Below are 26,330 nucleotides of genomic sequence, written 5' to 3' on the forward strand. Positions count from 1 at the left end.
GCTTTAAACCTCCCCACCACTGCCCTGGTGCCCCACGTGCTTCTGGCAGGATCGGGGCCCGGAGACGAAGCCCCACCTCGCCCCCCTCCTCCTGCTGCTGACTGGCAGGGGGGAACGAAGCCCCTCTTTCACGCCCTGGGAGACCTGGGAGGGGTCTGGGGGCTGCAAGGGGAGACGCGGGGCTGCGGGGTTTCTGCCCTAGAGCAACCCCCCCCCTTTCCCGTGGGGCGCAGAGCGGTGTTTGTCTGGCCTTCCCTGGGCTCCCCGGACCGCCTACTCGCGTGCAAAGAAACGCAGCCAGGCGGCTCTACGCGCTCCTTGCTGCGAGGGGACCGATCCGGGTCGGTGCTGGGGGGTGGGTGGGGGGAGTCCGGGGCCGGGTGAGGTGTGCGACCGACAGCCCTGCAGGCGCCTTGTACTACTACAACTTCCATGAAGCTCAGCCAGCCTGGCCAATCATTGCAGGACCTGTAGTCCAAAAGGGCCGGAGCTGCCCTCCCCTGCTCAAGCGGGAATGGGAAATGCATTCTGGTCACTACACCTAAAAAAGGATATTATAGAGCTGGGGAAAGTCCAACTAAAACGATTTAGGGGCTGGAACATCTCCCCTACGAGGGAAGGTTACATCCATTCACTTCAAAAAGGATGCAGAAGAGCTGGAGCGTGTTCAGAGGAGGGCAACCAGGATGATCAGGGGTCTGGAAACAAAGCCCTATGAAGAGAGACTGAAAGAAGTGGGCATGTTTAGCCTGGAGAAGAGAAGATTGAGGGGAGACATGAGAGCACTCTTCAAATACTTAGAAGGTTGTCACACAGAGGAGGGCTGGGATCTCTTCTCGATCCTCCCAGAGTGCTGGACACGGAATAACGGGCTCAAGTTAAAGGAAGCCAGATTCCAGCTGGACATCAGGAAAAACTTCCTGACTGTTAGAGCAGTGCGACAGTGGAATCAGCTACCTAGGGAGGTTGTGGGCTCTCCCACACTAGAGGCATTCAAGAGGAAGCTGGACAACCATCTGTCAGGGATGCTTTAGGGTGGATTCCTGCATTGAGCAGGGGGTTGGACTCGATGGCCTTAGAGGCCCCTTCCAACTCTGCTATTCTATGATTCTCCCCCCACACCTGAGCGCCACTGAAAAGGGTTAAGATGAGAGAGCCGGCATTCCTTGAGAAGCAGGGAGGGGGAAGGGGAGGCAGTGGTGAATGCCACTTCCTGCCCCCCTCCCACGTTTCTCTCCGGAAGCGGAAGCGCCCCTGTTGTGCCTCCAAGCCAGCCAGCCTGTTTTGCTGCTGCTGCTGCTGCTGCTGCATCCCAGGCTTGGAGGAGGCAGGTGAGCTCCAGGTGGGCTTGGGCAGGGGAGGGGGATGCAATGCAAAACCCCTCCAGGCAGGCAGGAAAGGGAGGGCAGAGAGCAGGAGACCCTCAGAGGAGCCCTGAAACTGGATCAGGCCCAAGTGGGTCCCTCCAGTCCAGCACGCTGCTCACCCAGGGGCCCATCAGCTGTAGGACATGATGCAACAGCACCCTCCCACCCATGTTCCCCAGCAACTGGGGCACACAGGCTGACTGCCTCTGATGCTGGAGGGAGCACGTAGCCGTCAGGGCTAGTAGCCCCTGCTAGCCCTCTACTCCAGGGATTTATATTGGTGACCGTCACTAATTTGGATGGCTTTAAAGAGAGTTGGATAAACCAGATGAGATCAGATCTGGGAACCGGAAGACTTTTTGCAGAGGACAGAAAGAGAGAAATGACTTCTGGAACTTCCGACATTGGGGATGCGAAACCACCCAGTCTGAAACCACCCCACACACCTCACCCGTCCCATCAACATCAAAGGGAGGATTTGGGTGTGTGGAGTCTTGTCAACCACCTGTCAGGGATGCTTTAGGGTGGATTCCTGCATTGAGCAGGGGGTTGGACTGGATGGCCTTAGAGGCCCCTTCCGACTCTGCTATTCTAGGATTCAATCTGGCAGGCTTACTGCCTCAGATATTGGAAATAGCACATAGCCATCAGGGTTATCAGCCATTGATCGAACATAAGAAGAGCCCTGATGCTGGATCAGAATCCTAGAATAGCAGAGTTGGAAGGGGCCTACAAGGCCATCGAGTCCAACCCCCTGCTCAATGCAGGAATCCACCCTAAAGCATCCCTGACAGATGCTTGTCCAGCTGCCTCTTGAAGGCCATTAGTGTGGGAGAGCCCACAACCTCCCTAGGTAACTGATTCCACTGTCGCACTGCTCTAACAGTCAGGAAGTTTTTCCTGATGTCCAGTCGGAATCTGGCTTCCTTTAACTTTAGCCCGTTATTCCGTGTCCTGCACTCTGGGAGGATCGAAAAGAGATCCTGGCCCTCCTCTGTGTGACAACCTTTCAAGTATTTGAAGAGTGCTATCATGTCTCCCAAGGGTCCATCCAGTCCAGCAGTCTGTTCATGACGCTGCTTGCAGGAACCCAGGAGCAGGACCACCCTCCTGCCCATGCTCCCCAGCAACTGGTGCACATAGGCATTGCAATCTTCATTTCTGGAGTTGCCTTTCCATTAAACATTGCAATTTTGGCAGCCGATGAAAACTTCTTCTTTTTAACTCCACCCAGGCTTTTTCAGCTGAACTGTTTTAATTGTCTTATTTTTCCATTGCACTTTTGATGTCTTTCGTTAAATTGTGACTTTACCTTTATGCAAAACCATGCTGGTATTACGGTTGAAGGATGGTATGAAAACCCCTTAAAACAGCGGTTCTCAACCTGTGGGTCGGGACCCCTTTGGGGGTCGAATGACCCTTTCACAGGGGTCGGATAAGACCATCGGAAAACACATATTTCCGATGGTCTTAGGAAACTGTATTGACTGAACTATGTCATGTATCATCTTTTGTATTATTAAAGCTATTGTGATGTATTATTTTCATTAGCAAACCATCCCATGACAATGGATCGTGTAGAGAAGAATGAAAATAATTTTATGGTTGGGGGTCACCACGACATGAGGAACTGTATTAAAGGGTCGCGGCATTAGGAAGGTTGAGAACCGCTGCCTTAAAAGGAGAAGCATGGCCTCCCTTTCTCTTGAGTTTTGGGAGCATGGGGCCTCCACGTATAAGGGTGGGTCCCTATATGGACCCAGCGATACCAGTGTTACAGGTGAGGGGTGGGGTGAGGAATTTAACTACAGATTTGAAATTTTATTATTATTATTATTATTATTTATTTATATAGCACCATCAATGTACATGGTGCTGTACAGAGTAAAACAGTAAATAGCAAGACCCTGCCACATAGGCTTACAATCTAATAAAATCATAGTAAAACAATAAGGAGGGGAAGAGAATGCAAACAGGTACAGGGTAGGGTAAGCAGGCACAGGGTAGGGAAAAACTAACAGTAGAAAGTAACAGTAGAAGTCTGCACAACATCAAGTTTTAAAAGCTTTAGGAAAAAGAAAAGTTTTTAGTTGAGCTTTAAAAGCTGCGGTTGAACTTGTAGTTTTCCAGAAATTTTCCAGAAATTTTCAAGCCGGGTTGACTGGTGTCTTTTCGGCATCTGGCAAAGGCCTTTGCTTTCTCCCAGGCATTTTGAAGACCCACTTCTAGGTTATTAGGGCTGTTTCATCAATACCGGTGCTGTTCATTGCCTTTGCATTACATTGCATTTTATTCCATTAAATATGTGTATTCCATTTTATGTATTTTTAACAAAGAAATAATTTAGGGGGAAATTTTAAAATAAGCTGTTTATAGATCTAAAATCTTTTTGTTGCATTTGTTGCTTTCCCCAACCTGGTGCCCAAATGATATTTTGGACTTCAGCTCCCAGGCGGCAAGGTCAGGAATGTTGGGCACTGTAGTCCTAAAAGATCCAGAGGGCACCAGGTTGGGGCAGGCTTCTTTAAGAACATAAAGCAGCCTTTATATACCTGAAGTTATGTTATGTATAACTTGGTTTGCTCGTAAAATGATAATTATATTTTTTTTTAAAAAAAAACCTTTTACAAGTACATTTATAATTACTGTATGAATAATCTTTACTATACCTTTCTCTCTCTCTCTGTCTCCCAGAAAGCAGGAGGACGCCAAGGACACATTCTCGATCCTCCCTTCTGTGTGCGGCCAAGTGCAAGGATGGAGCCAGCTGAGGTAAGGGAGAGGTTGCCAAGGAGACCCCAAATGGGCAGCAAGAATCATGGAATAGCAGAGTTGGAAGGGGCCTACAAGGCCATCCAGTCCAACCCCCTGCTCAATGCAGGAATCCACCCTAAAGCATCCCTGACAGAGGGTTGTCCAGCTGCCTCTTGAAGGCCTCTCGTGTGGGAGAACCCACAACCTCCCTAGGTAACTGATTCCATTGTCATACTGCTCTAACAGTCAGGACGTTTTTCCTGATGTCCAGCTGGAATCTGGCTTCCTGTAACTTGAGGCCCTTATTCCGTGTCCTGCGCTCTGGGAGGATCGAGAAGAGATCCTGGCCCTCCTCTGTGTGACAACCTTTTAGGTATTTGAAGAGTGCTATCATGTCTCCCCTCCATCTTCTCTTCTCCAGGCTAAACATGCCCAGTTCTTTCAGTCTCTCTTCATAGGGCTTTGTTTCCAGACCCCTGATCATCCTGGTTGCCCTCCTCTGAACACGCTCGAGAAGAGATCCTGGCTCTCTTCTGAATGCTTCCTTTTCTGTTATGAGGCTCAAAGGAAACCCACCCACCCTCTCTCTCTCTCTCTCTCTCTCTCACACACACACTTTTCTTCTTGCAGGCAAATGAGAGACTAGCTTCAGCCTTATGCAGGAGATCTGAGCCCTTTTAGGGCAGAACAAGAGCATCATCTTGTTGCTCTTTGCCTGCTCCTCTTTGAAAGCAGAAAAATGCAAAATTCTCCAAGTCTGTTTCAGATAGTAACTAAAATTCATGGGATGCTTTGAGATAGAGGGCAGAAGTCAAGATATTTCTCCGTTATCCTCATGAAGGTTGCGTTCGGCCATTCTTGTCCGGATTTCTCTCATGCTTACCTGTATTTTTTTTTTTGCGCTGAGAAATGCTTTCTTTTTCTTCCAGGTTCCAGTCTCCTTTGAGGAGGTGGCCGTACATTTTGCCAAGCAGGAGTGGGCTCTGCTGGATCCGGGCCAGAGAGTGCTGTACCGGGAGGTGATGATGGACAATTATGGGATGGTGGCCTCTCTGGGTAAGGATCCTGCTGCCCTTGATTGAGGGAGAATTCCTGTGTCCCTTCCTGGTGTGGAGATACAGCCATGAGAAGGAAACAGCGGTGGCTTCTCCTAGGTGGTGCCATTTCCTGCCTGGTCTTTCCGTCCTAGCTGGGCAAGAAGGGGACACCAGGTGGAGGATCCCAGGTCCTCCATTTTCTCCCTTTACCTACTACTTGCTGGTTTTAAAATATCTTGCTTCTTCTGTCTCTGGCTTAGAGGGCGGGGAACAAAGGCACTCCTGGCAGCTAGAAGAAGTAACTGTTATCTATCTTTTGCGATTTCTCTTGAAGAAGGGCCTCCAATTTCTCAGCCTCGCCTCATCTCCTGGTTGGAAGAGGAACCATTTCTCCTGGAGTACTTGGCAGGTGGGTGCTTTGATATGTGGTGGACTATATCATGCCAGGCTCTCTGATTGGTTGAGTCCGTTTCCTCTGACCTGTTTCATCTAACTCAGAAGAGAGTGAGATTTGATATGTGGTGGACTGTATCATGCCAGGCTCCCTGATTGGTTGATTCCATTTCCTTTGCCCTGTTTCATCTAACTCAGAAGAGAGTGAGATTTGATATGTGGTGGACTGTATCATGCCAGGCTCCCCGATTGGTTGATTCCATTTCCTTTGCCCTGTTTCATCTAACTCAGAAGAGTGTGAGATTTGATATGTGGTGGACTGTATCATGCCAGGCTCCCCGATTGGTTGAGTCCATTTCCTCTGCCCTGTTTCATCTAACTCAGAAGAGTGTGAGATTTGATATGTGGTGGACTGTATCATGCCAGGCTCCCCGATTGGTTGAGTCCATTTCCTCTGCCCTGTTTCATCTAACTCAGAAGAGTGTGAGATTTGATATGTGGTGGACTGTATCATGCCAGGCTCCCCGATTGGTTGAGTCCATTTCCTCTGCCCTGTTTCATCTAACTCAGAAGAGTGTGAGATTTGATATGTGGTGGACTGTATCATGCCAGGCTCCCTGATTGGTTGAGTCCATTTCCTCTACCCTGTTTCATCTAACTCAGAAGAGAGTGAGATTTGATATGTGGTGGACTGTATCGTGCCAGGGTCCCCGATTGGTTGAGTCCATTTCCTCTGCCCTGTTTCATCTAACTCAGAAGAGAGTGAGATTTTATGCCTTGAGGTCTCTTGCAAACATCTCTAGTGGTTTCGCCCACTTTTTTCCTCATAGTCTCTCTCTGCAGAGAGTTCATAAGAGCATCTCTTTCCAGCGTGGGCCCCCCTGTGGCCTCACCTGGCCCTGCTTTGCGAGTCTTGGCTTTTGGATGCTGGCTACTGTTAACCGTAGTTCTAGGCTTAAAGTGGCAGAGCAGGCGGAGTGAGAGAGGAAAATGGGGGGAAGGGGTGACTGCCCCCCTCTCCCATACGAACAATAATTTCTGGAAGCCAAAGCAGGAGTTTCCAAAGTTGCTGCTGCATCATTGGCTCAGAGTAATCTGGTGAGATCATAGTGAGTTTGGGTGGAAAATGGGGAGACATAGACGGCCGTGCAAAACTCCAGGCAGTCAGAAAGAAGAGAGAGGAAATGCAGGCAGTTCTTGGGGGTAGCAAGAGAGAGCAAGGAGGCCTACAGACATCACACACACACCACCTTTCCGTGCAGTGGTTCTATGTGGGCTTCCACAGCAGAGGGATCTCCAGGAAGACAGGCTGAGGGATTTGTGGGGAGGGATCTCCCTCACCAAAGAATGGAAAATGTTGGTAAGGAGAGAAATGTGGGTCCAGCCCCCTTCAGCGTTCCTAGATCCAATCCAGCATCTTGAATTGTGCTGCAGGCCAAATAAGATGTCGTGGTTTTCATACAAAGAACTGCCATAGAAAAGATACGTCCTGATTTCTCTCCCCACCCCCACCCCACGCCCTCATCTCACAGGCACTGGGAGAATATCCAGGGTGTGTTCCAGATCCACTCCTCTTTGTGGTGAAACAGAAGGAGCTGTTCGGCCCTCTGCTCAGGTAAGGGAAGTGCTGTGATTCAAAGCACCCACGCCGAGATGTGAGACAATAAAGGCACGTGCTCTGCAATCCACAAATCTTTTATTCAGTAAAATACACCTCCACTCACTTCATAGAATCCTAGAATCATAGAGTTGGAAGGGGCCTCTAAGGCCATTGAGTCCAACCCCCTGCTCAGTGCAGGAATCCACCCTAAAGCATCCCTGACAGATGCTTGTCCAGCTGCCTCTTGAAGGCCTCTCGTGTGGGAGAACCCACAACCTCCCTAGGTCACTGGTTCCATTGTCGTACTGCTCTAACAGTCAGGGAGTTTTTCCTGATGTCCAGCTGTTAGCAGAACCAAATGTGGTTCTGCTAACATTTCCCCCTTTAAAGCAATTTCAACTTCTCATCTTCTATTCACATACTTTACTCTTCTTCAAATCAACTTCACTTCAAATCAACATCTTTTCAAAACAACCAAACAACCTTTTTAAAAAGTCTTTCAAGCTATCTCTTTTGCACAGCCTTCTCTCTCTCTCTCTTTCTCTCTCTCTTTTTCCAGACATTTCTCTTATCCACTTTTAACAACATACTTTTTCTTTCTCTCATCTTGGCAAAACGGTTGGCAAAACTATTTGTACAAGGACTTGAGCTTTTCAACTCAGGCAGTGAATCTTCAAAGCTATGGAAGACATTTCTTCTATGAAAATGGGGTTCTACATTTTCTAATTATCTGAGGCTTGTGAAAGACAAAATACAGAAAGTCTTCAAAATCTTTGGACTACTTTCACTGAAAATAAAACTGCTTATCTCTAGCTGCTAAGCATAGGAGGGATGTAACACCAATCTAGCCACAGAAGGAAAACAAAAACTTAACTTTCATTCACTTGGGCCGGGTGGAAAACACAAACTGACAATTTTTTCTTTCACTTTAACACAACACCAACTTTTCTGTAATTCACATTCCAACACTAAAGGGCGATCCTTTGAGAGGTACATTTACTCAATTACATTTCTATGTTTGCAAATTGATTCCAATGACACAGCTGAAATTAACTTTGGATCAAGTTCAAAAAATCCACAAGGGGCAATCTAACATAAAAAAGACATCCATTCACAGTCACAAACATTTTTAACTCATTGTTACATTGTTACAGTTTCAAAATCCCTTTTTCAATTTCAATGAAAGCTTTCCCAAAGACAACAACTTTAACCAATGGGCTCGGGGACTCTTTTCCAATACGGACTATAAGCTTCCCATTTCTGAGGTCAATTGTGAACACCCACTCCCTCCATTTCCTGTCAGGATCCATGGGATTAAAGGTTTCACTCACCAAATAGCCGTCTCCCGTCTTCGCCCTTTCTAATCACGTCTGATTGCAAATTGTTGTTGCCTGTTCCCTTCCATCTGTCGGGTGGAGTCGATTTTGTAACCTTGGCTCGAATGGTCCCGTCAATTCGGTCTCCATGTCTGCACAGTGCATGTCAACCTACTAGAGGCAAGAGAAATCTCTCTTGGCGATCGCTCCTCAATCTAGGCTCCACTGGCAGGCATGAATCCGTCTTGGGGTAGATCCGAGTCAGGCGCCATTTGTTAGATCAATGTTCTTTTCACCCAAGGACGAGATCCAAACAGCCCTTAAGCACGACTCCACCATTCCAGCGACAGAGGGTTCAAAAGCGCTTTATTGATTAGTAATCAAGGCCTGGTCTCTTCAAAGGGAGCAATCAGACAAAAGACATAGGGAATATGGTACAGTATTAAAGCTTTCAAGGGGCAGGGCCCAGTAGCAGCATTAACCAATCAGAACATAACACTGGGGCATAGCTAATTATGCTAAACAGTCCTGTAAACAATACCTTTGGCCTGACAGTAAGTTACAGAGAGTTAACTTCGACACAGACAGCTGGAGCCAGGACTCTTGTTTATATTAGTAATCAAGGATGCAAGGACGCACACAAGGAGACATTCTCATACAGGGCATTATGACATTTTGCTTGGTGTGCAATGGAGATTTTACAGTTTCCTGTTAAAAATGGAGGTGGTTCTGCTAACACAGCTGGAATCTGGCTTCCTTTAACTTGAGCCCGTTATTCCGTGTCCTGCACTCTGGGAGGATCGAGAAGAGATCCTGGCCCTCCTCTGTGTGACAACCTTTGAAGTATTTGAAGAGTGCTCTCATGTCTCCCTTCAGCATTCTCTTCTCCAGGCTAAACCTGCCCAGTTCTTTCAGTCTCTCTTCATAGGGCTTTGTTTCCAAACCCCTCATCATCCTGGTTGCCCTCTCTGGATGTTTCTATCCCTTTCCCCATTTCACTTCGTTCGACCTCTCCTGGATGCCCCACTGCAGGAGTTCTTGGAGAAGTGCTAACGGTCGAAGGAGAGAAGACAATGCTGGATAGACAGACATATTAACCTTTTTAAAGACTCTCTATGTTGTGACTTTTGGCATGTCCTCTAAAAATATTTTTCTACTGTTGCTGCTTGGATTTTTATTTCATTTTCTGTGTCGCCAGGGCAGCAACAGAAGTTCCCCTAGCTTTGCTCAGGAGAGAATGCTCCCTTCTTCTTTTTCCAGGCGTTGGTGTCCTTTGAGGAGGTGAGCGTGTCCTTCACCAAGGAGGAGTGGGCTCTGCTGGATCCAGGCCAAAGGGCGCTGTACAGGGCAGTCATCCTGGAGAATTTCGGGATGGTGGCCGCTCTGGGTAAGCAGCCCTTTCTGGACAACGGGCCAAGCGGTGCCTCTTGGCTCTCCTGTGGAGGTGGAGGGACGGGCCAAGCCAGAGAATCCTAGAATAGTAGAGCTGGAAGGGGCCTCTAAGGCCATCGAGTCCAACTCCCTGCTCAATGCAGGAATCCACCTAAAAGCATCCCTGACAGATGGGTTGTCCAGCTGCCTCTTGAAGGCCTCTAGTGTGGGAGAGCCCACAACATCCCTATGTCACTGGTTCCATTGTCGTCCTGCTCTAACAGTCAGGAAGTTTTTCCTGATGTCGAGCCAGAATCTGACTTCCTGTAACTTGAACCCATTAGTCTGTATCATAGAATAGCAGAGTTGGAAGGGGCCTACAAGGCCATCGAGTCCAACCCCCTGCTCAATGCAGGAATCCACCCTAAAGCATCCCTGACAGAGGGTTGTCCAGCTGCCTCTTGAAGGCCTCTAGTGTGGGAGAGCCCACAACATCCCTAGGTCACTGGTTCCATTGTCGCACTGCTCTAACAGTCAGGAGGTTTTTCCTGATGTCCAGCCAGAATCTGGCTTCCTGTCACTTGAGGCCATGATTCTGTGTCCTGCACTCTGGGCTGGTCCTCCCCTCCCCTCTTCTGTGCTGAGAGAAGAAGGCATTTGACTTCCACGGCCCCGTTGGCCACCTGGTCTTTCAGCCCTAGCCGGGCAAGCAACGGACCCTGGGTGGAGGATTCCAGGCTCACTGCCTGCTTCTGCCCTGTGTTGAACTGTCTTGCCTTGGTTCCATTGGTCGTTTGGGTGGGATTTGCGTTGGGGAACAGCGGTGACTTTTTAAAACTCACAAGTAACACCTTGTTCTTTTGGTTGTATAAAGTGTTGGTTATCACCTTTAAAGCCCTACCTGGTTTGGATCCAGGCTACCTGTGGGATTGCCTTCTCCCGTACAATCCGCCCCGCACACTCAGGTCCTTTGGGAAGAACTTCCTTCAGCCACCCAAAATTAGGCTGACAACCATAACCCAGAGGACCTTCTCTTCTGCCACTCCCAGACTGTGGAATGGCCTGCTGGAGGAGACTCGTCAACTTAACAGTCTACTAGCATTTAAGAAAGCTATAAAGACTGATCTCTTCCGGCAGGCCTATCCAGTGGAGTTTTAAGATATTTTTAAAATGTTTTTAGGATGTTTTTTAGGATGTTTTTAACAATGTATATTACGTTTTAATTGAGTATTATGTATTTTAATATTGTTGTTCCCCGCCTCGGTCAAAATGGAGAGGCGGGTAAGAAATAAAATTATTATTATTATTATTATTATTATTATTATTATTATTATTATTATTATTCTCCCCTGAAGAAGGGCCTCTGATGCCCAAGCCGGACCTCGTCTTCTGGCTTGAAGAAACGGAAGAGCTGCTTGTCAAACAGGGAATGACCGGTAGGTCCTCCTTGGGTATATGGTGTGACGGTGCATTCCCCCCTCTCCCGCCTCCAGTCACAGGGCTCCGTCCGATGGCGGGTGGACTTTCATGGTCCTGTTTTCCCTTAATGCACTGGCCTTTTCAGGCTTCCTGTTCTCCTTCTAATCCCTCTCGTATTCGAGAGCTGTGATTATCCGGAGTGTTCCCCACAGAACCTCCCTCCACAGAGCTCATGGCCACCACCACTCATGCTCTGGTAACTGTGAGGTTGGACTACTGCAACATACTTTGGGTGGGGCTGCCCTTGAAGAGCATTTGGACACTGCAGCACGTGCAGAACGTTCCTGCCAAATCGCTGTTGGGAACCCACTCTTTGGAGCATATGAATGACTGACTCCCAGGTTGTGACCCGAGCCGTTTCTAGAATCATAGAATCATAGAATAGTAGAGTTGGAAGGGCCTACAAGGCCATCGAGTCCAACCCCCTGCTCAGCGCAGGAATCCACCCTAAAGCATCCCTGACAGAGGGTTGTCCAGCTGCCTCTTGAAGGCCTCTAGTGTGGGAGAAGGTCACTTCTCTCCTTATAAAGCCCTCATCAGTTTGGGTCCATGTGATCAAAAGGGCTGAGCCTGCTCATATGATGCTGGAGGGATTCTCACTCCACCGCCATATATTGGGTTAGGCTGGTGGGACAGGAACTTCTCTGCTGTGGCCCCGTGGAACTCCCTTGCCCAGCAGGCCTGCTTGGCCCCTTCCCTGTCTGGTCCAAGATTAATAACAAAGATCACTATTCATATCTACTACTTCGCTCCCCTGCCTGGATTTGGTTTTGCCAGAGAGTAGCACCAGGGGGCCTTTAGGAAAGCCTTAACGATCCACTCCGTTTTGGTGACGTTCTCCTGAGAGATGTTTTCCTGGACTATGTCATGGGATAGATTTGCATTCTTGGGGGCCACGTTCTCATAGAATCATAGAATAGCAGAGTTGGAAGGGGCCTACAAGGCCATCGAGTCCAACCCCCTGCTCATTTGCAGGAATCCACCTCAAAGCACACCTGACAGACGGCTGTCCAGATCTCTGTTTTTATTGTTCTCACTGGTTATTAATTTTTGAAACTTTGGCCACAGCTAGACCTAAGGTTTATCCTGGGATCCTCCAGGGTTCGCCCCTGCCTGAGCACTGGATCCCCTGTGTGTCACCAAGATGGACAGGTTTGAGCCCTGGACCATCCAGGGATAAACCTTAGGTCTAGCTATGGCCTTTGTGTTATTGTTATTTCAGTTTTATCTACGAAGCGTCCTTCTGAGACATTTTACACTTAAATAAATGATTGCTGCTTGTTTTTTCAATTTCTTTTTGCTGCTCCTTCTGCTTTGCTTTTTTATTTTTAACTGCACCTTTTCTGTGTTTTGTGATTGCAAATCTGTTGCGGCCTTCTTTAACCAAAATCAGTGGTTAAATAAATAGGTAAAATAAATGGGGGGGGGGGATTTTTCGCTCGTGCGCTATGGAGTCTCCATTGGCATCTAACTGGTAGCTTGCCTGTTGAGTTACTTGGTGTCTCTTCCTGCCTCTGTTTCCACTTCAGCCAAACTAAAAATCATAGAACCATAGAATAGCAGAGTTGGAAGGGGCCTACAAGGCCATCGAGTCCAACCCCCTGCTCAAGGCAGGAATCCACCCTAAAGCATGCTGCTGAGAATCACATCATCGTCTGCCTGTCTATCCAGCATTGTCTTCTCTCCTTCGACCGTTAGCGCTTCTCCAGGAACTCCTGCAGTGGGGTCTCCAGGAGAGGTCGAATGCAGTGAAATGGGAAAAGGGATGGAAGCATTCAGAAAGGAAGCGTGGGTGGAATGACCCTGGCTGAGCAACTGCACTGCCTTTGCAGTAATTCCACACCACACTCATCCCACCACCACCAAACGTGGGAGGAAGGAAGAGACAGAACTGCCAATCCGCTAAGCTGTGGGACGGATCAGGGCCAGTGGAGAGACTTGCTCGCCTATCTCTACAGAGTGTGGCAGCTCTTCTGGATTCCAGTCCTAGTTAGATTCTAGTGGGCTCTCCACACTGGAGGCATCCAAGAGGCAGCTGGACAACCATCTGCCAGGGATGCTTTAAGGTGGATTCCTGCACTGAGCGGGGGGGGGTTGGACTCGATGGCCTTAGAGGCCCCTTCCAATTCTAGGATTCTAGACACACATCCTAATGTCTGTCCTGGCTAAAGGGCATTGTCTCCCATCAGTGCTGTCTTCAATGTTCTGACATTCTTCAGCGCTATTGATTGGGGTTTCCCCCCCTGATTTGAAAGTCCATTTCTCCTTTGTACTCATGCTCAGTTTATCTCTCATTTTCAGCAGGAGAGGTGCGGGAGGCGGGAAACGAGAGAGGAGCGCAGGACGTGTTGGAGGAAACCGAAAAGTATCCAGAGGATGTGTGGAATCCAGATGGAAGGCAGAAACAGGAGAGAAACCAAAGAAATATGGAGAAAGACAAGCCTGTTCCTTATCTAGATGCTGACTTCCAAGAACTTCTTTTCTATCAAACACAAGGGAGGAAGAACGAGTGTCCTGCTTGCGGGAAGAGATTGTCATCTAAGGCAGTCCTTGTTAAACACTGGAAAATCCACACAGGGGAGAAACCCTTTAAATGCCTGGAGTGTGGAAAGAACTTCAGTCAGAGTGGAGACCTTACTAAACATCAAAGAGTCCACACAGGGGAGAAACCATTTACATGCCCAGAGTGTGGGAAGAGCTTCAGTCAAAAGACACACCTTGATAAACATCACAGAATCCATACAGGAGTGAAACCATTTAAATGCCATGAGTGTGGAAAGGGCTTCATTCAGAAGGCACACCTTGCTAAACATCGAAGAATTCACACAGGGGAGAAATGCCTTGAGAGTGGAAGAATTAGTTCATATCATAGAATTCGTGCTGAGGGAAAACCCTTTAAATGCCTGGAGTGTGGAAAGAGCTTCATTCAGAGGACAGACCTTGCTAGACATCAAAGAATTCACACAAGGGATAAACCATTTCAGTGCCTGGAGTGTGGAAGCAGCTTCAGTCGGAGGGATGCCCTAACTGCACATGAGAAAACCCACACAGGGCTGAAACCATTTAAATGCTTTGAGTGTGGAAAGAACTTCGGTCAGAAGACACACCTTGTTAAACATCAAAGAATCCACACAGGGGAGAAACCATATAAATGCCTTGAGTGTGGAAAGGGGTTCAGTCAGAAGACACACCTTGTTAAACATCAGAGAGTCTACACAGGGGAGAAACCGTTTAAATGCCATGAGTGTGGAAAGGCCTTCAGGCAGAGCGGAGACCTTAATTCCCATCTCAGAATTCACACTGGGGAGAAACCATTTCAGTGCTCAGAGTGTGGAAAAACCTTCAGTCAGAAGACAGACCTTGCTAAACATCAAAGAATCCACACGGGGGAGAAACCCTTTCAATGCTTGGAGTGTAGTAAGACTTTCAGTCAGAGGACACACCTTTCTACACATCAGAGAATCCACACTGGGGAGAAACCATTCATATGCCTGGAATGTGGAAAGACCTTCAATCAGAGTGGGCACCTTACCTCTCATCAAAGAATCCACACAGGGGAGAAACCATCCAGATGCCTCGAGTGTGGAACAAACTCCAGCCAGAGCGAACACCTCACCTCCTGCGATTGCATCACTGCTGTCTTGCAGATTGGGCAAGGTGCATCAGCCAACACTGCGGGCATCCCTTTTCTTGTCTCCTAACCCTGGGAAAAGCAGGCTCCAAGGTGATGAGCCTCTTCTTCTTAGATCTGAGTACTCTGGTAGTGTTGCTAAATGGTTAGGCCACGTAAGTAAAGGGGGGAAAAACATTACATGATTTTGGCTAACCTACATTGAACTCTTGGAAGTGAGTTACTCCCACATCGCACCCTTGGTTGGAAGACGTGTCGCCGACGTTTTTCCTTTTTTAAATTTTTTAAATTTGCAATGACAAATTTAAATCCAATGGTTGACAGGGTTTCCCCCACTTTATATACAAAAAATATAGGTGGGAATAGAATCCATTGGCTGCTTGGATATTTTCGTGATGATTCTTCATAATAAAAAATTATATTTAGTGTCTCTTCCATAATCTGAGGAAAGTCTTTGACAAATATTGCTGCATAAGTCCCTGATGTATATGCATATTATACGACAAGTAAAACCATGCCGTATGTGATATAATAAATCAGATATTTGGGGATGCTTTGCTTTTTCTGCCCTGGCTGCGTCCCTCAGCTCCACGTGCCAGGACTTCAGCGTCAGAAGTTCTGCAGTTTTCCAGCTTTCAGCTGTTGCTCTGCAAAATGCCCTTGGCATGAACATGATGGATTCCTTAGGCGTCATTGTTGCCTTTTGCTTTTCCCATGTGTTCAATAAAGCCAAATCTAGATATATAAATGGATGTGTAAAATTGGACTCGATGGCCTTATAGGCCCTTTCCAACTCTACTATTCTATGATTCACCATTTCTGAGAATATCACATTCCAAGACTGTAACGTGGCAGGATAGGACCACGACCTGTGTGGAATTCGGGCGGACAGCCTGGCCCAGGTGGCAACGACCTCCATGACCAAGAAGCAAAGAGCCCCGGGTCCATTTTCTTAGTGTTCGCTGGAGGGGGAAGGAGGCTAAGAACATCAGAAGAGCCCTGATGCTGGATCAGACCGAGGGTCCATCTAGTCCAGCACTCTGTTCACACGGGCCAGGCAGCCGTCAGCCAGGGACCAACAAGGCAGGACAGGGTGCAACAGCACCCTCCCACCCATGTTCCCCAGCAACCAGTGCACACAGGCTTACTGCCTTGAATTCTGGAGATAGCACACAACTATCAAGGCTAGTTGCCATTAATAGCCTTCTCCAGGAATTTATGCAGCCGCCTTTTAAAGCCATCCAAATGGGTGGCCATCATGACATCTTGTGGTAGTGAGTTCCATAATTTAACTCTGCGCTGTGTGAAGAAGTCCTCCCTTTTATTTGTCCTGCATCTCCCACCCATCAGCTTCATGGGATGACCTTATTGGGTTCTAGTATTTTGAGAGAGGGAGAAAAATGTCTCCCTGTCCACATTCTCCCGACATGAATATACCTGGTCACTACGTTCAACATCTAAGGTCCTCCTCCAGGTGCCTACTCCGAGAGAGGCTCGGTGTGTGCCAACGAGGGACAGGGCCTTTTCGGTGGTGGCCCCCAGACTATAGAATGATGATCTCCCTGATGAGGCTCGCCTGGCGCCAACGCTGCTATCTTTCCGGCGCCAGGTTAAGACTTTCCTCTTTGCCCAGGCATATGGCGGCACATCTTAATCACCCACATGTTTAGTTTTTTTAACAGTTTTTAATGCTTTATGTGTGTATGTTCTATGTTTTAGAATTTTAAATTTTGTATACTTGTTTTTATCTCAATTTTAGAATTTCTGTAAACCGCCTAGAGAGCCCTGGCTATGGGAGCAGTATATAAGTGCAATAAATAAATAAATACTCCACACCATGCATAATTTTGTCCCATCTTGGCTCACCCATCAGGCACATGGGACGTGGGCAGGAAAATGCTTGTTCTCACCTTCTGGACTGGGAGATGAAGCTGGGAAGGCGTGAGTTTGAAGAGGGCTGCTCTGCCCGCCTCTGGCAGGCAGGCTGGTCATCTCAAAAGTCTTCCTGTTTGTGGATTTGGAGGCCTGGGAAAATCATGCTTTCCTCCCTATTAATTGTGGCAGCTGGCAGCCTGCTCAAAGCTGTGCAGTGCCTGGGGGGATCCTTGTCCTACTGCCAAAACAGACGTGTCTTTACATGTGTGTCTAATTTATTATTATACCGCCCCATAGCCGAAGCTCTCTGGGCAGTTTACAAAGATTAAAACATTGAACATTAAAAACCAATATACAAAGTTTAAAACGATAAAAAGCATTTAAAACAACTATTCTGGGTCAGTTAAAAAAATAAAACTCAACATATGCTGTTCAACGCCTGGGAGAAGAGAAAGTCTTGACCTGGTGCCAGAAAGATAACAGTGTTGGTGCAGGCAAGCCTTGTTGGGGGAGATTGTGCCATAATTGGGGGGCGACCACAGAGAAGGCCCTCTCCCTGGTTGCTATCCTCCAAGCTTCCCTCGGAGGAGGCACCCGGAGGAGGACCTTCGATGTTGAGCGCAGTGTGCGGGTAGGTCCATGTCGGGAGAGGCGTTCCGTCAGGTATTGCGGTCCCAAGCCATGTAAGTCTTCATAGGTTAAAACCAGCACCTTGAATTGGGCTCTGAAACACATAGCCAGTCAAGGCAAGTGGGGCAGTGTGTTCAGAGGAGGGCAACCAGAAACAAAGCTCTATGAAGACAGACTGAAAGAACTGGGCATGTTTAGCCTGGAGAAGAGAAGATTGAGGGGAGACATGAGAGCACTCTTCAAATACTTAAGGGGTTGTCACACAGAGGAGGGCCAGGATCTCTTCTCGATCCTCCCAGAGTGCAGGACAGGGAATAATGGGCTCAAGTTAAAGGAAGCCAGGTTCTGGCTGGACATCAGGAAAAACTTCCTGACTGTTAGAGCTGTGTGAACAGGCTAGATGGACCCTGGGTCTGATCCAGCACCTGGGCTCCTCTGATTAGGGTGACCCTATGAAAAGGAGGACAGGGCTCCTGACTGTTAGAGCAGTACGACAATGGAATCAGTGACCTAGGGAGGTTGTGGGCTCTCCCACACTAGAGGCCTTCAAGAGGCAGCTGGACAAGCATCTGTCAGGGATGCTTTAGGGTGGATTCCTGCATTGAGCAGGGGGTTGGACTCGATGGCCTTGTAGGCCCCTTCCAACTCTGCTATTCTATGATTCTATGTATCTTTAACAGTTGCATTGTTGTTTATTCATTCAGTCGCTTCCGACTCTTCATGACTTCATGGACCAGCCCACGCCAGAGCTTCCTGTCGGCTGCCGTCGCCACCCCTAGCTCCCCCAAGTTCAAGTCCGTCACCTCCAGAATATCATCCATCCATTTTGCCCTTGTTCGGCCCCTCTTCCTTTTGCCTCCCACTTTCCCTAGCATCAGGAATTTCAGCAGGTGTCATTTGTATGCATGCAGCACCTGGTGGAATTCCCTCTCCATCACCACAGTTAAAGTTGCAGGAGCTATACTAGAGTGACCAGATTTAAAAAAGGCTCCTGCAGCTTTAACTGTTGTGATGAAGAGGGTATTTCTCCTGGTTATCCATATATACAAATGTGGCACCTGCTGAAATTCCCTTTTCGATACAACTGTTAAAGACACAGGAGCCCTGTCCTCCTTTCCATAGGGTCACCCTACCTCTGATGTTCTTACGTCCTCAGAGTCTCCCTCCCTCCCCCCCCTCCCTGCCCTGGAGGACTCGGGTGGACTTGTGCTAGGGTGACCATATGAAAAAGAGGACAGGGCTCCTGTATCTTTAACAGTTGCACAGAAAAGGGAGTCATTTGTATGCATGTCGCACCCGGTGAAATTTCCTCTTCATCACAACAGTTAAAGCTGCAGGAGCTATACTGCAGCTATACTGTGACCAGATTTAAAAGAGGGCAGGGCACCTGCAGCTTTAATTGTTGTGATGAAGAGGAAATTTCACCAGATTCTCCAGATATACAAACGACACCTGTTGAAATTCCCTTTTCAATACAACTGTTAAAGATACAGGAGCCCTGTCCTCCTTTTCATAGGGTCACCCTAACTTGTGCCAACCTACCTGCAGTCTGAAGAATCCCTCCCTCGTCCTCCGAGGGTTAACACTAGAGAAAGCCGCTTCCTAGAGAGGCCCTAGAGAGGCAGGCCTGGCGGACCGGCTCACTTCCTGCCTCGCGCTCCACTTCCTGCCCTTCCTCCCCCCCCCCCTCTTAAAAGGGTCCTGGCATTCATTTATTGTCTTTCTTTTCTGCAAGGGGGCAAAGCGGGGGGTGGGGGGAGAAGAGACCAGGGAGGAGAGAGACTGAGATCGCCCCCCGCCCCATATCCCCCCTCCCCAAAGCTGGGCGGTGGGCTGTGCCAGAGGCCCCCCTCCCCACTGATCTGGGACTCAGCCAGGTCTCTCTGCTGTGGGGCAGGATGAGTGCTGGGCTGGCGGGGGAGGGGCTCTTGGTGGAGGGAGGGCCAAGAGGGTGGGGCAGGGGCAATGTGGGGCCAGGGGGGTCCCAAGGGGAGGGGGCGTTGGGAGGGCAGAGGCCTGATTGAGACCCAGGGGGAGGGGTTAGGTTTTTGGTCCTGGGGCAGACTGGGGGGGGGGGGGCAAATCCTGACCTTCCGCTATCTCTGTCTCCCCCTCTGCCCTTCTCCTCTCTCTGCCCTTCTGGGCAGGGGGGTGCAAAGCGGGTAGGAGCAGCGCTGGTGAGTCCCCCCTCACAGCCCCCCACATCAGCCCCTGAGTCTGGGTCTCCCCCCTCCTTCCTTAGCTGGAGTTCCAACTGAAGGGCTTGTGACCTTCGCAGGATGCGACCCCCTCCTTGTCTCAAGGACGGAACCGGGACCCTCTGCATCCCTCCGGAGGCTGAGATGGAGCCCAGAGTGAAGACGGAAGAGCCGGACTCTGACATGGGAGAAGGCACCGCCCAGGACAGGGAGCTCCATGGAAGGACCGGTCCAGAGAGCCCCAAGGGCAGCAGCGCCCAGTGGGAGGAGGAGGAGCAGCGCCGGAGGCGTTTCCGGGCCTTTGGCTACCAGGAGGCCGAGGGCCCCCGCCAGGCTTGCAGCCGCCTCCACCGCCTTTGCCGCCAGTGGCTGGAGCCGGAATGGCGGCCCAAGAAGCAGGTCTTGGACCTGGTGGTGCTGGAGCAGTTCCTGGCCGTCCTGCCCCCGGAGATGGAGAGCTGGGTGCGGGAGTGCGGGCCGGAGAGCAGCGCCCAGGCCGTGGCCCTGGCGGAAGGCTTCCTCCTGAGCCAGGCGGAGGAGCGGCAGCAGGTGAGGGAGAGATGCCCTCTGGGAGCTCCGCGGGGCAGAGACCTTAAAGGTCCCCCTCCCACCCAAGGAAGGGATGTCCCATTCCCTGCCCTCCATCACTGAACAACCCAGCAGATAGTGGTTCTGAATGGGTGGATCTGCCTCTTCCTGGAGTTGTCAATTCAAGGGGGTGTTCAGAGGTTCCAGGGAAAGAAGCACCAAAACAGCTCTTCTGAGACTGGAAACTCCGAAGCTCCAAGGAAGTTCTGGCAGCTGCTCCCAGCTGGCTTTAGACGGGGCTCTGTTCCCGTCCTCTTCTAATGCCTGGGTGGACTTACTTGCCCCAATCCAGAGATCCTGGTGTGCTCACCTCTCAAAGCCCCAGCTGTGAGGGAGTTTCAGGGCTTGAGAGGTGGAAGAAGTGTAGAAAGAGACACAACTTCCGGCTGGACATCAGGAAAAACTGTTAGAGCAGTATGACAATGGAACCAGTGAGCTAGGGAGGTTGTGGGCTCTCCCACACTCGAGGCCTTCAAGAGGCAGCTGGACAACCCTCTGTCAGGGATGCTTTAGGGTGGATTCCTGCCTTGAGCGGGGGTTGGACTTGATGGCCTTCAAGGCCCCGTCCAACTCTGCTATTCTATGATTCTATGAATGCAAAGAGACTGAGAAATTTACACAATAACGTAATGACAGTTCCTTCGCTGGCCTCTTCCCTTCTTTTCCAGGCGCATGGGACGTTAGCCAAAGGGACCACGAATTTCTCTGCGGTTCCATTGAGCCCAGAAGAGGGGCCGACATTCGGGGAGATGCTGCAGGAGGGGGACGGAGCTGCCGCCTCTCTGGGTGAGGATCTATGGGGCTCATTTCAGCCTGGTCTCCCTCTGTCACCTGCGCCTGACGCCCATTGGGCTGCATTTAAGTTTGCTTCGAAGCTGTGTGTGGGAGGAAGAAACCTATTTCTAACATGTGAAAATATATAAATATTTTCTATAATATATAAATCCAGTGATGGCCAAAAACAAAATGGAGAGAGATTTATTTCAAACTAGGAGCTAAAATGCGTCTGATGTATGAAGCCTTTTCCCACTGTCTTTTTTGGTTCTTCCTCTTAGGAAATGAGACGTTGATCAGAGATGGTGGGAGGACACGGGAGGCAGCTTTTCTGCCGCCGCCTCTTTTTGTTGAAGTGGAAAGAGCGTCTGGGCAGCCGGAACAGGTACGGGAGGGCCTGGGTGCCTCGGTCCCCTGCACGTCCCCCTGGGCCTGGGCGAACCACCCCTCACAGCTGGCTGCCAAGGAGGCTTCGGACGTCCCTCAGGGAGCCCTGGGTGCTGAAGGAGGGACCTCCAACCCCTTCGCTCTCTCTTTTGCATCCTCCGCTCAGAGAACCTCTCCCTCTTCCAGGCTCCGGTGACCTTTGAGGAGGTGGCCGTGTGTTTCACGGAGGCGGAGGGGGCTCTGCTAGATCCAGGCCAGAGGGCTCTGCACAGGGCCGTCATGGAGGAGAATTACGGGACTCTGGTCTCCCTGGGTAAGGCTCCCTCAGTCCCTCGGCTGACACATCCTGGAAGGAGGCATTGCAGCTGCCTCTTTCAGTCTCAGTGCATTTGTGGGGACGCCGTGGAGCAGGACCTGCCTCTCCAGTGTCCCTGGGGTTCTGGATTGATTCTTTTTGGTCAAAACAGCCTAAAATCATAGAATAGCAGAGTTGGAAGGTACCTACAAGGCCATCAAGTCCAACCCCCTGCTCAATGCAGGAATCCACCCTAAAGCATCCCTGACAGACAGTTGTCCAGCTGCCTCTTGAAGGCCTCTAGTGTGGGAGAGCCCACAACCTCCCTTGGTAACTGATTCCATTGTCATACTGCTCTAACAGTCAGGAAGTTTTTCCTGATGTCCAGCCGGAATCTGGCTTCCTTTAACTTGATCCCGTTATTCCGTGTCCTGCACTCTGGGAGGATCGAGAAGAGATCCTGGCCCTCCTCTGTGTGACAACCTTTTAAACTCTGGGCTGTTTACAAAGGTTAAAAACAGTAAACATTGACAAGAAATATATGAAGTTTAAAAACATTAAAAAGCATAAAAACAACAGAATAGTTATAAAAACCACTATTCTGGAGTCTGCTAAAAAACAAACAAACTCAGCTAATGTTTTAAATGCTGTTAAATGCCTGAGAAAAGAGAAAAGTCTTGACCTGGCGCCGAAAAGATAACAATGTTGGCATCAGGTGAGCCTCGTCGGGGAGATCATTCAATAATCGAGGGGCCACCACCAAAAAGGCCCTCTCCCTTGTTGCCACCCTCTGAGCTTCCCTCGGAGTAGGCGCCTGGAGGAGGACCGTAGGTAGGTTCATATCGGGAGAGGTGTTCCATCAGGTATTATGGTCCCAAGCCATGTAAGGTTTTATAGGTGAAAACCAGCATCTTTGACCTTCATGGAGCTGGTGAGAACGCCAGGCAGGTGGGGGAGGCTTCCGACCAAGGGGAAGGGGTGGAGGTTTTAAAATCCCTAAATAATGGTTATCGACAGAAGTCCAAGAAGAAATTTCTCTCCTCTGCAAAAGGGCTTCCGGTTCCCAGATTAGATCTCATTTCCTGGGAGGAAGAAGCAGATGACCCGTCTGTCCAGGGCTCTGAAGAAGGGGAGAGCGCAGCAGGTGGGTGCGTAACTCTGATCGGACCCTTGGTCCAGAGGCCTCTCTGGCTGTGGGTTCTAGCAAGCGTTCCTTCGGGATAAATGTCACTCTCATGAGAGCGCAGCTGAGGAACAGCTGAAGGAACTCATTCAACGGGCCACAGGGCAGTTTGTGTCTAAAGTGTGGGGGGAACATCTCCTGAATACCAGTCCTATAAGACCATTGCATCCTATCGCCCAGTATTATCTGCCCTGACTCCCAGCTCAGCGCCTTCAGTTGAGAGCCTTCCGCGTGGTGGCCCCCCTCCTATGGAACTCCCTGCCTCTGGAGGTCAGCCAGGCGCCAACTTTTTATTCCTGTCGGCACCTCCTGAAAACGTCATTGTTCCAGGAAGCCTTTCCTTAGGCCTTAGCTAGACTTAAAGTTTATCCCAGGATTGTCCCGGGGTCATCCCTGTCCAAGTAAATGACACACAGGATATCCCGGGAGCAGGCAGGGACGACCCCGGGATAAACCTCAGGTCTAGCTAAGGCCTTAATGACCAGCCATGGTTCACTTTTTATTTTGCTGCTTTTAAAATCTTACTTTAAAGTGTTTTATTTTTATTTTATCCTGTACACCGCTCCGAAGTTTTGAAGGAGGAGCGGTATATCAATATTGAAAATAAATAAATTTGGTGATGCTGGCGATGGGGCCTGTGACGTTATGTGTACAGGTATTCCATCTCCTTGATAAGGGATTGTGGTCTGCAGTCTGTCCAGACACGCCTGTTCCTGGTGTTGGGAACTCGTAAACAGGCCTGGGTGTTCTGTGGATGCTCTGTCCGGCCCTCTGCCCATCGATCTGCCTGCCCAAGCCTTCATTGGTAGTTAGACTTTGGAGGGGGATTCATGCTTCCTTGACAGAGGGCCCCGGTGTCCACTCTTCTGACGGAGTGAATGGCTTTTGCTAAAGCAATCAAGGCAAGCCTATGATTTCTGCAAGGCTGTGGAGTCGGCACATAAAACCTCCGACCCCGACTCCTTTAATTATATATTGATATAGGAAATAAATTTCCTATATATTTCCTACATCGACTGCAAGCACGCAACTTTTTAGAACCCTAACCTGTAAAAGCCCAGGTCTAAAGGCTACAGCTAAGACATTCTGGTTTTTTTTATTTTATTTATTAAAGAAGCCCAAAAATGAAAACAATGAGGTTATATTTTTATTTATTTATTTAATTGCATTTATATCGCCCCATAGCCGAAGTTCTCTGGGCGGAGTATAAAGTAATAGGATATGAAACTATAAAAGAAAACCAGGAACGACTTTCTCAAAACAACTTAACGAATGACCATTTTAAAAGTAATGAACTCAGTTAGGTACGTAAGTAACATAAACCTTTTTCGAGATTAAAGCATCATTTGAATATAAAATTCAAGTGAATATACATATCGCAACTCTATATACAATTTAAATTTATTAGGAGTCGGAGTCGGTACATTTTTAATGACTCCACGACTCCGACTCTACAGCCCTGGATCTCTGATGATTTCTACCAAGTTGTAAGCTGCCTTTCTGGGGTTCACGGCAGGGGATAAGGAGAGTCTTGGAGGCTACTTACTAATTCGGTCCTGAATTCTGACCTTCTTTTGATCGCAGCTAGTTTGATGTCACGGACCATGCTACCATTCCTTTATTTATTTATTTATTTATATATATTTATTACATTTTTATACCGCCCAATAGCCGAAGCTCTCTGGGTGGTTCACAAAAATTAAAACCATAATAAAACATTATTATTATTACATATTTCGGTTTTAAGGCAGTTTATAAGAACTTAAGAAGTGTCATGCTGGATCAGACCTTCCTTTTATTTGTCCTGAATTTCCCACCCATCAGCTTCATGGGATATGACCCCGGGTTCTTGTATTTTGAGAGAGGGAGAAAAATGTCTCTCTGTCTACATTCTCCATTCCATGCATCATTTTGTACACCTCTATCAGGTCTCCCCTTTGCCTCCTCTTTTCCAAGCTAAACAATCCCAGTTGATGTAACCTTCCCTCGTAGGGGAGATTCTCGGGCTCCTTAATCATTTGAGTTGCCCTTTTCTGCACTTTTTTCCAGCTCTATAATATCCTTTTTTAGGATGTTTTATGTTTTTACCAATTGCTGTAAGTCATCTGGCGTGGATTAATTTACATAATCCATAAACATTGGTATGAATAAGATAAAAGTTCAGGTCTATTCATCATTGGAGACTATTGTTCCTGAACTGAGGAAAAATTCTGTTTTCATTCTTTCAGCTAATGGGAAGGAGAGCAATAAAAATGGCCAACAGCAGAAGTTGCAGATCAAATCCACTTTCTTTGAAGGGTCAGACTTCCATGAATTTCCAATACTAGAAGAATGTTTTGAAGGAAACAATATATATTTTCAGAATGAGGAGAGACCATGGAAACGCTCTGAGTGTGGAAAAACCTTCAGTCAGCAGATAAACCTCAGCGAACATCAAAGAATTCACACAGAAAAGCAAACTTATAAATACTTGGAGTGTGAAAAGCCATTCAGTTGCAGCTCAGACCTGAACTTACATGAGAGAATTCACACAGAAGAGAGTCCCTTTAAATGGTCAGAATGTGGAGGCTGTTTCAAACTAAACATGGCCCTTAAAATACACCAGAGAATACACAGAGGGGAGAAGCCCTTTAAATGTTCACAGTGTGGAAAAAGCTTCAGTCGGAGTGCCAACCTTAACTCACATCAAGTAGTTCACACAGGGGAGAAGCCCTATCAATGCTCAGAGTGCGGAAAGAGCTTCAATTACAGCTCTGGGCTTAAACGGCATCAAAGATTGCACTCAGGAGAGAAGCCCCATAAATGCTCACAGTGTGGACGGAGCTTCAGTCAGAGTTCCCACCTTAACTCACACCAACGAATTCACACAGGAGAGAAGCCCTATAAGTGCTTAGAGTGCGGAAAGAGTTTCACTACTAGAAGAAGCCTTAAACAACATCAACTTATTCACACAGGAGAAAAGCCTTATAACTGCTCAGAGTGCGGAAAGAGCTTCAGTCGGAGTTCCCACCTTAACTCACATCAAATAATTCACACAGGAGAGAAGCCCTATAAATGCTCAGAGTGCGGAAAGGGCATTAGCCGGAGGTCTGACCTTAAAAGCCATCAAAGGATTCACACAGGAGAGAGGCGGTTTAAATGCTCAAAATGTGGAATGAGTTTCATTCATGGGAATAGCCTTAAACAGCATCAAAGGAGTCACACGGGAGCAGCCATATAAATGCCCAAGTGCAAAAAGAGCTTTAGTCAGAGCTCCCAACTGAACTCATATTGGCTATGGGGTGGTATAGAAATGTACTAAATAATAATACTGTGCAATGATAATAGGATTCCTTCAGGGTGTCAATAAACATATAGAGAGGAGTGATCCAGGGGTATTTTTTACCTCGACTTCCAAAATGCTTTTGACAAAGTCCCTCACCAAAGGCAGCATGCCTGGAATAAGAGGAGAG

At 48.5% G+C, this 26,330-nt stretch overlaps 3 protein-coding genes across 3 annotated transcripts; all 3 read left to right on the forward strand.

Moving 5' to 3' along the window:
* The first annotated feature begins 1,261 nt into the window (after positions 1–1,261).
* On the forward strand, positions 1,262–15,368 carry LOC134395830 (gastrula zinc finger protein XlCGF26.1-like). The gene is made up of 7 exons (XM_063121989.1): positions 1,262–1,331; positions 4,062–4,139; positions 5,051–5,177; positions 5,493–5,567; positions 7,084–7,166; positions 9,728–9,854; positions 13,619–15,368. The coding sequence occupies exons 2-7, from the start codon at positions 4,125–4,127 to the stop codon at positions 15,016–15,018; spliced, it is 1,827 nt and encodes a 608-aa protein (XP_062978059.1). The 5' UTR covers positions 1,262–1,331; positions 4,062–4,124; the 3' UTR covers positions 15,019–15,368.
* Positions 15,369–19,705: 4,337 nt separating this feature from the next.
* On the forward strand, positions 19,706–20,302 carry LOC134395832 (zinc finger protein 213-like). The gene has a single exon (XM_063121990.1). The coding sequence runs from the start codon at positions 19,733–19,735 to the stop codon at positions 20,300–20,302; it is 570 nt and encodes a 189-aa protein (XP_062978060.1). The 5' UTR covers positions 19,706–19,732.
* Positions 20,303–20,926: 624 nt separating this feature from the next.
* Positions 20,927–26,245, forward strand: LOC134396409 (zinc finger protein 664-like). The gene is made up of 5 exons (XM_063122900.1): positions 20,927–21,025; positions 21,295–21,398; positions 21,587–21,713; positions 22,747–22,839; positions 25,107–26,245. Exons 1-5 carry the CDS (start codon positions 20,989–20,991, stop codon positions 26,096–26,098), a joined length of 1,353 nt encoding a protein of 450 aa, XP_062978970.1. The 5' UTR covers positions 20,927–20,988; the 3' UTR covers positions 26,099–26,245.
* The last annotated feature ends 85 nt before the right edge of the window (positions 26,246–26,330 follow it).

The sequence above is a fragment of the Elgaria multicarinata genome, chromosome 3 (genome assembly GCF_023053635.1).
Source record: "Elgaria multicarinata webbii isolate HBS135686 ecotype San Diego chromosome 3, rElgMul1.1.pri, whole genome shotgun sequence".
NCBI lineage: Eukaryota > Metazoa > Chordata > Lepidosauria > Squamata > Anguidae > Elgaria > Elgaria multicarinata.

Bases quoted from the DNA above. Each gene is read 5' to 3' on its own strand.
- LOC134395830 (XM_063121989.1), top strand. The intron at 5,178-5,492 runs GTAAGGATCCTG...TTTCTCTTGAAG, and splicing joins TGGGATGGTGGCCTCTCTGG to AAGGGCCTCCAATTTCTCAG. The intron at 5,568-7,083 runs GTGGGTGCTTTG...CTCATCTCACAG, and splicing joins TCTCCTGGAGTACTTGGCAG to GCACTGGGAGAATATCCAGG.
- LOC134395832 (XM_063121990.1), top strand. From the start codon at position 19,733: ATGCGACCCCCTCCTTGTCTCAAGGACGGAACCGGGACCCTCTGCATC.
- LOC134396409 (XM_063122900.1), top strand. From the start codon at position 20,989: ATGCTGCAGGAGGGGGACGGAGCTGCCGCCTCTCTGG. The intron at 21,714-22,746 runs GTAAGGCTCCCT...CCTCTGCAAAAG, and splicing joins CGGGACTCTGGTCTCCCTGG to GGCTTCCGGTTCCCAGATTA. The intron at 22,840-25,106 runs GTGGGTGCGTAA...TCATTCTTTCAG, and splicing joins AGAAGGGGAGAGCGCAGCAG to CTAATGGGAAGGAGAGCAAT.